General features: G+C 50.6%; 1 protein-coding gene across 5 annotated transcripts; it reads left to right on the top strand.

The window, feature by feature from the left end:
* The first annotated feature begins 386 nt into the window (after window positions 1–386).
* On the top strand, window positions 387–9,663 carry SNX11 (sorting nexin 11). 5 transcript variants are annotated; one of them, XM_032871376.1, is made up of 8 exons: window positions 387–492; window positions 2,760–2,819; window positions 3,783–3,837; window positions 4,270–4,356; window positions 4,647–4,747; window positions 7,489–7,584; window positions 7,817–8,029; window positions 8,744–9,663. In XM_032871376.1, exons 3-8 carry the CDS (start codon window positions 3,796–3,798, stop codon window positions 9,015–9,017), a joined length of 813 nt encoding a protein of 270 aa, XP_032727267.1. In that variant the 5' UTR covers window positions 387–492; window positions 2,760–2,819; window positions 3,783–3,795; the 3' UTR covers window positions 9,018–9,663. The 5 variants fall into 5 exon arrangements, with proteins under 5 accessions (XP_032727267.1, XP_032727269.1, XP_032727268.1 ...); XM_032871378.1 differs by having other exon boundaries at window positions 3,780–3,837; XM_032871377.1 differs by lacking the exon at window positions 2,760–2,819 and having other exon boundaries at window positions 392–492.
* The last annotated feature ends 1,445 nt before the right edge of the window (window positions 9,664–11,108 follow it).

The raw sequence follows: 11,108 nt of genomic DNA, 5'->3' as shown, positions 1-11,108 counted from the left end.
GGAACGTGGGCGTCTTCTTCCCCTACCCTCCCGCGCTCCCGACCGTCCTGGACCAGACAAATAGAGCACAGCCAGCCTCCTGACACTTCTTGGCCGCGGGGACCCTCCTTTGGACCTTTAATAGCACTCCCTGGGCCTGGCTGGCTGGGCCTGACAACGATGGGCAGGCCACGGCTCCGGATTGGCTGCCAGAGCCCATTCTTCGCTCCTCTCCCGCGTCCACCCTCCAGTGTCCCAAGTGAGTGTCAGGGGATCCGGACTCCGGCCAGGGTCTGGGCGGGGCCGAGCGCAGCGCCTCTGGAGCAGGGATCGCCGCTGAAAGCTCGGGCCTGCAGGGGCGGGGCGTCCTGGACACCCGGGATTGGTGTGGCCGGGAGCCTTCTCCCGTCGTGCACCGGGGCCCCGGCCACTCACCCGGAAGGAGAAGCCGAGACTCTGGCTATATGGTGCGGCGCGGGCGGTGTCGCTCTGGGGCGTGTGTGCTGCTCTCAGGTGAGGGGTCGTGGGCGGAGCCGCGGGGAGTGGGTGCTGCTCTCCAGTAGGGCTTGAGCGTCAGTAGTGGCGTTTGGGGATGGAGATCTCGCTTGACATCTTAGGGACGAGACTGTCTCACCTCCCGGGACGAAGGCGGGTGCTTGCTCTGGATCAAAGGAAGGAAACCCGGTTTTTTCATTTGTTTTTAAAGTATAAAGTATCTTTCCTTTCCATTGCCTAAGCTTAATTCTCAAAGGAGAAGGAGGGTCGTGGGGCCCTTTTCCCCCTCGTGCGTGAAGAATGGAGGTGGAGTGGCCGGTGTTCGGCGACATGTACCGAAACAGCTCGGGCTAGGTCCAATGACAAGTATTTTATGGGACAGAGGCGGGCTCTGGCGCTAGGCTGTAGTCGCCTTTGTGACTTACCTCCCAAGTGTAAGGAGTGGCAAGTTACAGACGGACGGAAGGATGGAGCGGAGCTGCTTGGTTGGGAACACACAGAACTTGGTCAGAAAAGGAAGCATCCTGTGCCACCTGTGGGTGTTTAGGAAGGAGAGCTTTTTGAGTTGCCATGAGGCTCCAATGGCTCAAGAATGAGTAAAGAGTTGTAGGAGTCTTGGTGGCTCAATTCACTTTTATCATCCCATTTTTTAGCCTTTTTAAGTAGTTTAAATGAAAGTGAAAATGGTGGTGCAAAAGCTATCTTTCGCTATCTTGAATTGTTAGGACATAGGAGAACTTTACAAGGAATCGACATTGTAAAAAGCAAACAGTTGGGTCTTACCAGAGAGGTTGGTGGTGGTACAGGTGGAGAAAGTAAAGGAAACTTCAGATGTGATTGGAAGGACCCAGGAGTTGTAGTTAGTGCAGAGTGAGATGCATACGTAGCTGAGAGGATTGCTGACTTACCCTTATTTGAATGAGGGGGATCCATCTCCCAGATCAGGAGCTAACCTAAGGAACTTCCTTCTTCCCTTCCACGGGCGGAACTGAGCTTCATTTCCTCCTGGGGAGTGGCATTTATGTGGAGGAAGCTGATGGAGAATGGTAATTGCTAGAAATTATGACTTGGGAGTCTAGGTTTTTGAATTTGTTCCAGTGTCCAGTGTTTTTAAGGGAGAGTTACAATAGAAACTTTGTTAATGCCCTTTAAACTTACATTTAAGAATACAACATCTTGGGGGCGGTGCTAAGATTTTTTTTTTTTTAAGATTTTATTTATTTGACAGAGAGAGATCACAAGTAGGCAGAGAGACGGGGAAGCAGGCTCCCTGCTGAGCAGAGAGCCTGACTCAGGGCTTAATCCCAGGACTCTGGGATCATGACCTGAGCTGAAGGTAGAGGCTTTAACCCACTGAGCCACCCAGGCGCCCCAAGATTTTTTTTTTAAGCCAGTGTATTAAAGCCAGTTTATAGCTATTTGTTTCTCAGTGGTTTTAGCCCTAAAGGAAAGGAGAGAAACTTGCACTTGGAGGTGGTTCAGAGCCCTAGACACTCTTCTTGAACCTGAGAATGACGGCCACTTAGTCACGAAATTATGGTCCTAAATTTGGCAAACCTTTCAAGGCATAGATGTGTGAGCCCCACTGAGTGTGTGGATGTCTGTGATTTCCTTGTCATCTTTCCCATCGTTACTTTTAGGAAAAGATATGTCAGAATATCTAACTCTCTGCTGCCGTGCTGTCAATTTACCAAATGACTGAAAAGAGAAGAGAAAAAAAATTTTTTTTTTAATCTGAGGAGGTTAATCGTTCACAAGTTGGCCTGTTCTTTTTGGTCACAGCCATTTGATGGCTTACATCGGGCATGTTACACATTGGTTGCTAAGGAATTGGAATTTTCTTTCAATTCAGGACCACTTTGTGACGGTGCCTGCAGCAGATGAAAAATCAGATTGTCAGCAAAAGTACAAAGATGGTATCACAGTCACAAAACCTCTAGTTTGCTCAACAGTGTAGCCCAGTCCCTCATCTACCAGGAGGTTTTGTCTCTGTGCAGGGCAGTGGCTGTGTGTGGAGGGATCTTCTGGTATACTGGAAGGAACTGGGAAAGCTCTTTGCTCTGCTAATTTCGTGGTGTAAATGAGTTCCCCTTCTCCTGAAACATTAGCCTTGTGTTAGCAAAACATAAAATAGAAGGGAACTCATTACACACTGTTCTAATGGTAAGGCAGAACTAATAAGAGAATGTGTTTAAAATTAATTGTAGGACTGTAAAAATGAGTGGGTGTGTGAATGGGCATGGGGGGAGGAGAGGGAGAGCTTTGAGATGGTCTTGTTTTCCCAGGAGCCAGCCTGGATCATTTGTTGGCAGTACATATTGGCTGAAGTCAGTTTTCATTTCAAGGTAAATTGGAAAGGGAAATTAAACCTTATTGTTCCGCTCTTAAGAGAGGAGAAGGGGGTGGAGGCGGCCGCCAGGGTGGATGCTGTTGGAGTGGTTCTAGGAGTAACAAGATTAGTGCTGTATTTTAACAGAAGGTGACATCATGGGCCCCTTTGGACTGGAGTAACCCTGCGCTGGAGGCTTCATGGTCCCCTTGTTGGAGTGGGCGATGTCGCTGCACATGTAAACGGCCACATTGGGGGAAATCAGGGGCTTAGGCTTTAATGAATCTTTACAAAGGAGCGGAAAACATCCCGTGCCGACCCGTGCAGCTGTGGGGTGCTTGGGCAGAGGTGCAAACCGGATAGCATGTCGAGAGAGGAAATGATTGGAACCATTGGCTTGGGTTGGGAGGACAGGTTAGATAAGGGAAGGTCGCAACCGGGCAACCCATTCAGGTGCTCCAGGAGCTCTCCAGCTCTACGATTTACCTCTGGGTAGGACTGTTTAGCAAGATAGAGACTTCAGGGCGTGGGTATTTGTGGGGCTTGGTTGTCTCTAAATCTCCAGAAGGGGGCGCTGTGAGGTACACTTGCAGAGGCGTATTGTAGGCCCACAAAACAGCAGCTTTCACTGCAGCCCTCAGGCAGAAAGGTTTGACAACCCAATTTGCCTGTTCCCCTTGCCTGAGGTGAGCGCTGCACAGACCCAAACATGCTTTAGCTAGAGGTGGCCTGGTTGAGGGTCCCGGCTGTGGTCTGCGAGGGCAGGCAATTCCCCCGGGGCTTTTAGCTTAGCACTGGGCAAAGGCAATGGAATTTTTTTTTGCTTCCTCTTAAGTTTTACACAAAAACCCCAAAAAAGGTGCCTGGGTTTTCCCCGGGGGAGGTGGGGGCGGGTCAATGAAAATTTTCTTGATAAAGAGTGATAAGAATAGAAGCATGCTAACCATGATTTGTTCCCCTGTCCTCTCTCCCCCATCAGATGTTTTCTTCCAATGGGCTTTGGGTGTAGGATGTTGGAAAACCAAGAGCTGGAGGTAAGCATGTGGTCTCCAGGAAACAGGTGGGTAAAGTTTGATTGGATTTGGGGAAAGACACCATTCATTGCTCCATGGTACTCTAACGACAGTAATACTTTGGGGGTTTTGATGAGCTCAAAATGAAGGCAGGAGGTGGAAATCCGCAGAAAAGCCATTCCTGGGAAATAAGGTTCTGTTTTGACTAACGTTTCCATTCGTTGGAATGCAGCTGAATGTGAGGTTCACTAGGGCGAGGATTTTTGTCTCTTGTTCGTGTTCTGCCCCCAGTGCTTCAGAACAGTGTCTGACATAGTGGGTGGTCAGTAAATACTTGTTGAGTTGAATGAATACATGAATGACGGTTGGTGTTGATTGGGAAAATCCGGCAGCCTATGTTGTCCAAGCTGGCTCACTGCGTGGGTGAGCTGCAGGAGCCTTTCTTACCTCTAGGAGGTGATCACTGTGCGTGTTCAGGACCCCCGCGTGCAGAATGAGGGCTCCTGGAATTCTTATGTGGATTATAAGATCTTTCTCCACGTAAGTGCTTCGGACTTCTGTATCGGGGTCAACCCCTTCTGGGGCTGAGGGCTGGTGCTGAGGCAGCCGTTGGTAGATGTTTTGACTGTCCTGAGCTGAAGAAAAGGAGGGAGGAGAGGAATGAGCTTGGGGTCTGCCGGACACCTGCTCTCAGGCTGCCTGCTGGCCCGTAGCCCCTGCTCAGGATGGGACCTGGTGGGTTGGGTCCTCTGTGAATGTGACGATGAGGAGTAAATCTGGTCTTTTTCTACTTGGGTTTTTTTTTCTTTTTCATGTACTTCCTCCTGTAGACCAACAGCAAGGCCTTCACTGCCAAAACGTCCTGTGTGCGTCGCCGCTACCGTGAGTTCGTGTGGCTGAGAAAGCAGCTCCAGAGAAATGCTGGTTTGGTGTGAGTTTGCTTTTGTTTCTTTCTTGGGTCTGAGACTGGCTTTTTGGAGGCATACACAAGAACCAGAGTTTACAATAAAGAAAACTTGGCAACATGTTAGGCACTTAGGAAATTGAGAAATGGGTTCTAAAATTATGTTTTCGAGTCAGTGGAAAAAGTAAAGACAGGGGCGCCTGGGTGGCTCAGTGGGTTAAAGCCTCTGCCTTCAGATCAGATCATAATCCCAGGCTCCTGGGATTGAGCCCCACATCGGGATCTCTGCTCCGAGGGGAGCCTGCTTCCTCCTCTCTCTCTGCCTGCCTCTCTGCCTACTTGTGATCTCTGTCTGTCAGATAAATAAATAAAATCTTTAAAAAAAAGAAAAAAAGAGTTCTAGTATTTTGACTGAACAAAGTCATAGAAATATAAAAAATACTTTTCCTTTTTTATATGCATTTTCATCTAGGGCTACACAAATGTACTGTTAGCATTTTATATATGCATGTCACTCGTGATCAGAAACTCATTAGCACTTGGATTTATGTGACCGGTGGTGTTCCTGTCCATTTGATATGTAATACAAAATGTTAATTTTTTTTCTTTTTTGTGCAGAGACCTTTTCCCAGAGACATAACAGACTGAAAGTCTTACGAAAAGCAGTAATGTTCACTCCTCACTTAAACCACCCCAAATAAGTCCTAAACTGGAGACAGTGTAGAACAGTGATTCCATTGCAGGACAGTCACTGAATGCCCTGGGGATGGGGTCTGTGGGTGACCTAGCTGGTTAGTTAACATGTGGGACTGATGAGGCCACTGTCATGGGTCAGGCCCTCACAGCCAGTTGGAACTTCTGACAGATTCTGCATTCTCTTTTTTTGTTTTGCTTTGCTTTTTTAGAGAGAGTGTGAACTGGGGGAGAGGGGCAAAGGAGGAGAGAGAGAAAGAGAGAATCCCAAGCTGACCCTATGCCCAACACAGAGCCGGATGTGGGGCTTGATCTCACAACCCTGACACCATGACCCCCGATGAAATCAAGAGTGGGATACCTAACAGACTGAGCCACCTGGGCACCCCTGGCCTGTTGTTTTTTTAAAAATATGTTCATAATAGAAGCTAGGGAAATTGAAAGAGTTTGTGGATGCCTTGCTGCAACTCAGCTACTTTTAGAAAATTCAGAGCAGGGGTGCCTGGGTGGCTCAGTGGTTAAAGCCTCTGCCTTCGGCTCAGGTCATGATCTCAGGGTCCTGGGATCGAGTCCCGCATTGGGCTCTCTGCTCAGCAGGGAGCCTGCCTTCTCCTCCTGTCTCTCTCTTCCTGCCTCTCTGCCTACTTGTGATCTGTCTGTCAAATAAAAAAAAAAAAGAAACTATTTAAAAAAAAAAAAATTCAGAGCATGTGAGGGGCACCTGGGTGGCTCAGTGGGTTAAGCATCTGACTCTTGATTTCCTCTCAGATCCTGATCTCAGGGTCGTGAGATCGAGCCCTGCGTTGGCTCAGTGCAGAGTGTGCTTGAGATGCTCTCTCCCTCTCCCTGTCCCTTCCCCTGCTCTTTTAAATTTTTTTTATTTTCTATTTTTATTTATTTTTTTGCCCTGCTTTTTAAAAATATATAAATAAAATCTTTTTTTTTTAAGGTTTTATTTATTTGTTTGACAGAGAGATCACAAGTAGGCAGAGAGGCAGGCAGAGAGAGAGGGGGAAGCAGACTCCCCGCTGAGCAGAGAGCCTGATTCAGGGCTCGATCCCAGGACCCTGAGATCATGACCTGAGCCAAAGGCAGAGGCTTAACCCACTGAGCCACCCAGGTGCCCCAAATAAAATCTTTAAAAAAAAATTCTAAATATGTGGCCCTCTTGGATTGGAGGAGGTCTTGATTTACACACAAGGACCCCACGTGCTCCATGCTGCCATGTACAAGTTTCTCCATTTTCAAAATAAGAGCTGATGGGTCTCCTGGGTGGCTCATTCGGTCAAGTGTCTGCCTTCAGCTGAGGTCATGATCTAAGGGTCCTGGGATCGAACCCCATATCAGGCTTCCTGCTCAGTGGGGTTTCTGCTTCTCCCTCTCCACTGCCCAGCCTGGCTCCCCCATCCCCCCACTCATACCCTCTCTCACTCACTCTCTCTCTCAAATAAATAAATTTAAAAATAAGAGCTCGGGGCGCCTGGGTGGCTCAGTGGGTTAAGCCTCTGCCTTCAGCTTGGGTCGTGATCTCAGGGTCCCGGGATGGAGCCCCGCATTGGGCTCTCTGCTCAGTAGGGAGCCTGCTTCCCCCTCTCTCTCTGCCTGCCTCTCTGCCTACTTGTGATTTCTGTCTGTCAAATAAATAAATAAAATCTTAAAAAAAAAAAAAAGCTGATGGTGGGAGTGGGTTTTGTAAACAATGTAGTTTAGCAGCAGTGGCATTTTGAAGTCATAGACGTGGTTCAGATACCAGCTCTGCTGGTTACTAGTTGTGTGACATTGGGAAATTTACTTAACTTCTCTGATTCTACCTCCTTACTCCTGAAATGGGGACATCAATAGTTTTTTTCATAGGGTTTTTGGGAGGAGTAAATGAAATAAGGTTTGTAAAACATTTAGCACGGTGCCTAACACATGGCACACTGTCAGTATTAGCCCTGCCCCCCCCCCCCACTTTTTAAAAACCTATTTGTTTTGATTTGTGCTTCTTCTTAGGGGAATTCCTTGCTCAGTGGGCAGAATGGCTGTCTTTAAATGTTACATTTATCTTGGGTGTTACATTATGTGATCCACAGGCCTGTACCTGAACTTCCTGGGAAGTCAACCTTCTTTGGCAGCTCTGATGAGTTCATCGAGAAGCGGCGACAAGGTCTGCAGCACTTTCTGGAAAAGTGAGTAGACAGAGTGGGCTAGTACCTGCCTCCTGAGTGCGGGAGGGGAGAGGGGAAGGTATCGGGCAGGATGGCCCCTTCAAATAGATAGGCCTTCCCTGCAACCCCATCCATGCCTTTCCTGCACCCCCATCCATGCTCGCTCAAGCCAGAAGCCGTTCAGGGGGAGGGGAGCTGAGGACAGCAGCTGCTCAGTGTGAGTCTGTGCCGTACCTCCTGTTGTTTGCCCCAGGGTCCTGCAGAGTGTGGTCCTCCTTTCAGACAGCCAGTTACACCTCTTCCTACAAAGCCAGCTCTCGGTGCCCGAGATAGAAGCCTGCGTCCAGGGCCGAAGCCCCATGACCGTATCTGACGCCATTCTCCACTACGCTATGTCCAACTGTGGCTGGGTCCAGGAAGAGAGGCAGGGCTCCTCTCACCTGGCTAAAGGAGACCAGCCAAAGAGGTAACGAGAGCTCTCTTTTTTTTTTTTGAGGCACTGGGAGCTAGGATTACTGTAACCTGGGCCAGTGAGGTGTCCGCTTGATAGAGGAAGCACCGTCACAGCGTTTCAGGCTCTCAGAAAAGGCCTCGTCCTCCCTGCACATGGTTCTCTCCTCTCACATGGCAGGGCCTGAGCATCTGGGTTAGCCCATCCCTGGGTAGCGGGCTCTACTGTTGAATCCTGGGGGGAAGAAGAGAGGTCTCACTTATTCTTTATTCCTCTCCCCTCCCTATTTCAAAGTAACAGCTTTATTGAGATGTAATTTACACGCCATAAAATTCACCCTTGGAATGTATCATTCAGTAGTTCTTAACTTAGCACCCCAATTTTTATCACCTCAAAAGAAACCTTGTACCTGTCAGCAGTGACACGCTGTTTTCCCCACCTCCTAACCCCAGTGACCACTAATCCACTTTCTGTGTCTGCGGATTTGCCTGTTCTGGACTCGTCACACAAGCGGAGTCCTGTGTGTGGTGGTTCCTGACGAGCTTCTTTCCCTCAGCGTGTTTTCAGGGTCCGCCCATACTGTCGTGCCTATCAGCATTTCCTTCCTTTTTACGGCCAAATAATACTCCATCTGCGTGGTTGTACCACCTTGGCTGTTTGTTCACGAGGCTTATCCACTGATTTTTGTGTATCTCTTCATGCCCTCGTTCCTTTCCCATTCTTTTCCAGTTGCTGCTTTCTTCCCAGATCCGGCAGGAGGAGCTCTCCCTCACCACCTCCCAGGGAGGAAAAGGACCATTTCGAGGTGTGGGCTCCCGTTGTTGACTCTGAAGCTCCTTCCTTGGAAAGCCCCCCTCTCCTTCCCTCCCCCTCGCCATCATGCTGTGATTTTACAAGACCTGATGAGGACGCCTCTGCTCCTCAGCCTGTGAGGAGGGCCGTGGGAGGGGACCGTGCGGTGCCTTTGGACCCTGGGCAGTTAGAAACGGTTTTAGAAAAATGAGCTCTGGTCCGAGCGCTGGGTTCTGCTCCGAGGCGGCAGAGAAGATGCCGGCAAGGAGGCTTGCTGGGGTGGGAAAGGGGCACAGGGTAGGTGTTGGGGAGTCTGGGCCACTTACTGTCTTATGGTCACCTCTGCTCAGGTTGGTGGCATAGAGGTCGGTCACCACAACTCCTCAGGCTTCCTCCGTGGGATTAAACACTGGACGGTTTTAAGTTAGGCATAAGGCCCACCATGGGCTGTTGGTTTTGCACAGAAATATGTGGTGTGTTTACTCTCCTGGGAGCTGAATTGCTTTAGATGTTTGTTAACGGGAGCGGGAGCATTGCCTCAGGTTGACTGGTTTGGGGGGACCTGCAAGTGACCGCTTTTAAGCTGTCCTGTTGAATACTGACCCGATGGAAATGGTTGTGTAATCGTATTCCCACTGGCGGGCTTCTTGCTGCGGCCCTTAGAGCACTTTGTTTCCGGGAGGCTGGCCTCTTGCCTCCCTCCTTTTGTGGCCAGGGTGGTGAGTGTTTGTTCTCCCACCTCCTTGCTTCTCCTTCTTGAACACCACTGAACCCACCGGTGCTGTGACTCCCGTGGCTGGGGGTTCCCGCCTCTCCCCAGCCCTCAGCCTGGCTGTGAGGGGCCCTAGATCCATGACCTCACGGCCGGCTCTGGAAGAGACCCCTGGAAGCCAGAGGAAAGGCAACAGTTTCAGGGGCTTTGTTTTAGAAAAGGCTGTCTCGGGCTGTCACCTTCTCTTCCGGCTGTAAAGCCCAGATGTGACAATCTTTTCTGCAGGGCTGGCATGGGCTCCTTTCTTTTTTGAATCCTTCTCTTCTCCCTTAGTAACAGCCCCCTGCCCCCAGGGCTTCAGCTCCCACAGTGTCCCTCTGCTGTGTGGCAGGGAGGCCGTCTGTTCAGTCCAATGGGGCGCAAGGGCTTTGTTTGTGCCTGGAGAGAGGGCTCTGGGGATGGAGATGAGGAACGACGCGCCTACAGACAATGAGGCATTCTGCCCTCCCGCTGCCATAATTCCTCTCCACGCAGAGCCCGAGCGGGTAGGAGAGGAGCGCCGGCGGCGCCCTGCCTGCTCAGCGCTCCCCTCTCGCGCCGCCCCCGCTCCGGCCGCGCGCCCCCCCCCCCGCCTTCCCCCTTCCCCCGGCCGTGGGCTCTAACCCCTCCCGGCCTCTGCTGGGGTGAGGGGGCTGCCAGGGTGTTGCGATCGGAGTCGAGGGGCTTTGGTCTGAAATAAAATCCAAGTATTTCAGACTGTTGCCATTTGTGTCTAACAAGCTGTAGCCGAGGAGGAGGGAGCGAGGGCTGGCAGGAGTTACTTTCATAAATCATGAGTTTATCAGCGTGGAAAGAACGGCCCGGGCGCTGCGGCTCTCCCGCGTGGGGCGAGCGGCCGGGTCCGGCCCCGGAGGAGGGGCCGCCTTCCGCGGCGCGGGGATCCGGCTTTTCCTCCCCGTCGCGGGCACGAGCCTCGTTAGGTATAATTTACCTGCTGCAGCCCGGGTGAGGTGCCAGGTGCTGGGAGAGAAATAAAGTTTGTCAACAGGCAGATGCGGAGCCCCGGCGGGGGCTCCTCCCTCTTTCCTGCCCGCCTCCCCTGGGCCTCTCCTTTAGATGATGCAGCCGAGCAAGGCGAGGAGAGAAAACCTACAGAGGCAAATCCAAAATGTCAAAAGAAGTTCATTTAAAAGGGAGGGGAAAAAAAAAAAACAAAACAAACCCTCCATCCACAACCCTCACAAAAACCCGACAGATGCTAAGCTAATGGCATCCGCTCTGCCTATTGGTGGGGATGACTCATGAATATTAATGAGTCCAATGCTCCAAATGGTGCAGCTGTGAACCCAGCTGTGCCTGAAGCTCTCTGATCTCAGAAACTTCCAGACAGGAGCCGGAGGTGGTCTGTGTCAATTCCCTACTCAGCCAAAAAACAGCAAGCCGGGTTGGCCTTCTTCTGTTCTCTCCTTTTCTTCCTGGAGTTGGTGCTCAGCAGCTCCTTCTACCAGCAGGGTAGGCTGCTGGGACAGCAGGAGCCATTCAAAGACACGGATGCGATTTTTCTGACTCCCGGCTTTTTTAATGATCCAT

Source organism: Lontra canadensis, unplaced genomic scaffold (assembly GCF_010015895.1).
Source record: "Lontra canadensis isolate GAN:19392208 unplaced genomic scaffold, GSC_riverotter_1.0 scaffold43, whole genome shotgun sequence".
NCBI lineage: Eukaryota > Metazoa > Chordata > Mammalia > Carnivora > Mustelidae > Lontra > Lontra canadensis.
This window is presented reverse-complemented; position numbering and strand designations above follow the sequence as displayed.

What these genes read in the sequence shown, in the direction of transcription:
- SNX11 (XM_032871374.1), top strand. Translation starts at nt 2,692, where the DNA reads ATGAGTGGGTGTGTGAATGGGCATGGGGGGAGGAGAGGGAGAGCTTTG. An exon ending in AAGTCAGTTTTCATTTCAAG is followed by an intron (nt 2,820 to 3,779) that starts GTAAATTGGAAA and finishes TCTCTCCCCCAT; the next exon opens with CAGATGTTTTCTTCCAATGG. An exon ending in TGGAAAACCAAGAGCTGGAG is followed by an intron (nt 3,838 to 4,269) that starts GTAAGCATGTGG and finishes TCTTACCTCTAG; the next exon opens with GAGGTGATCACTGTGCGTGT.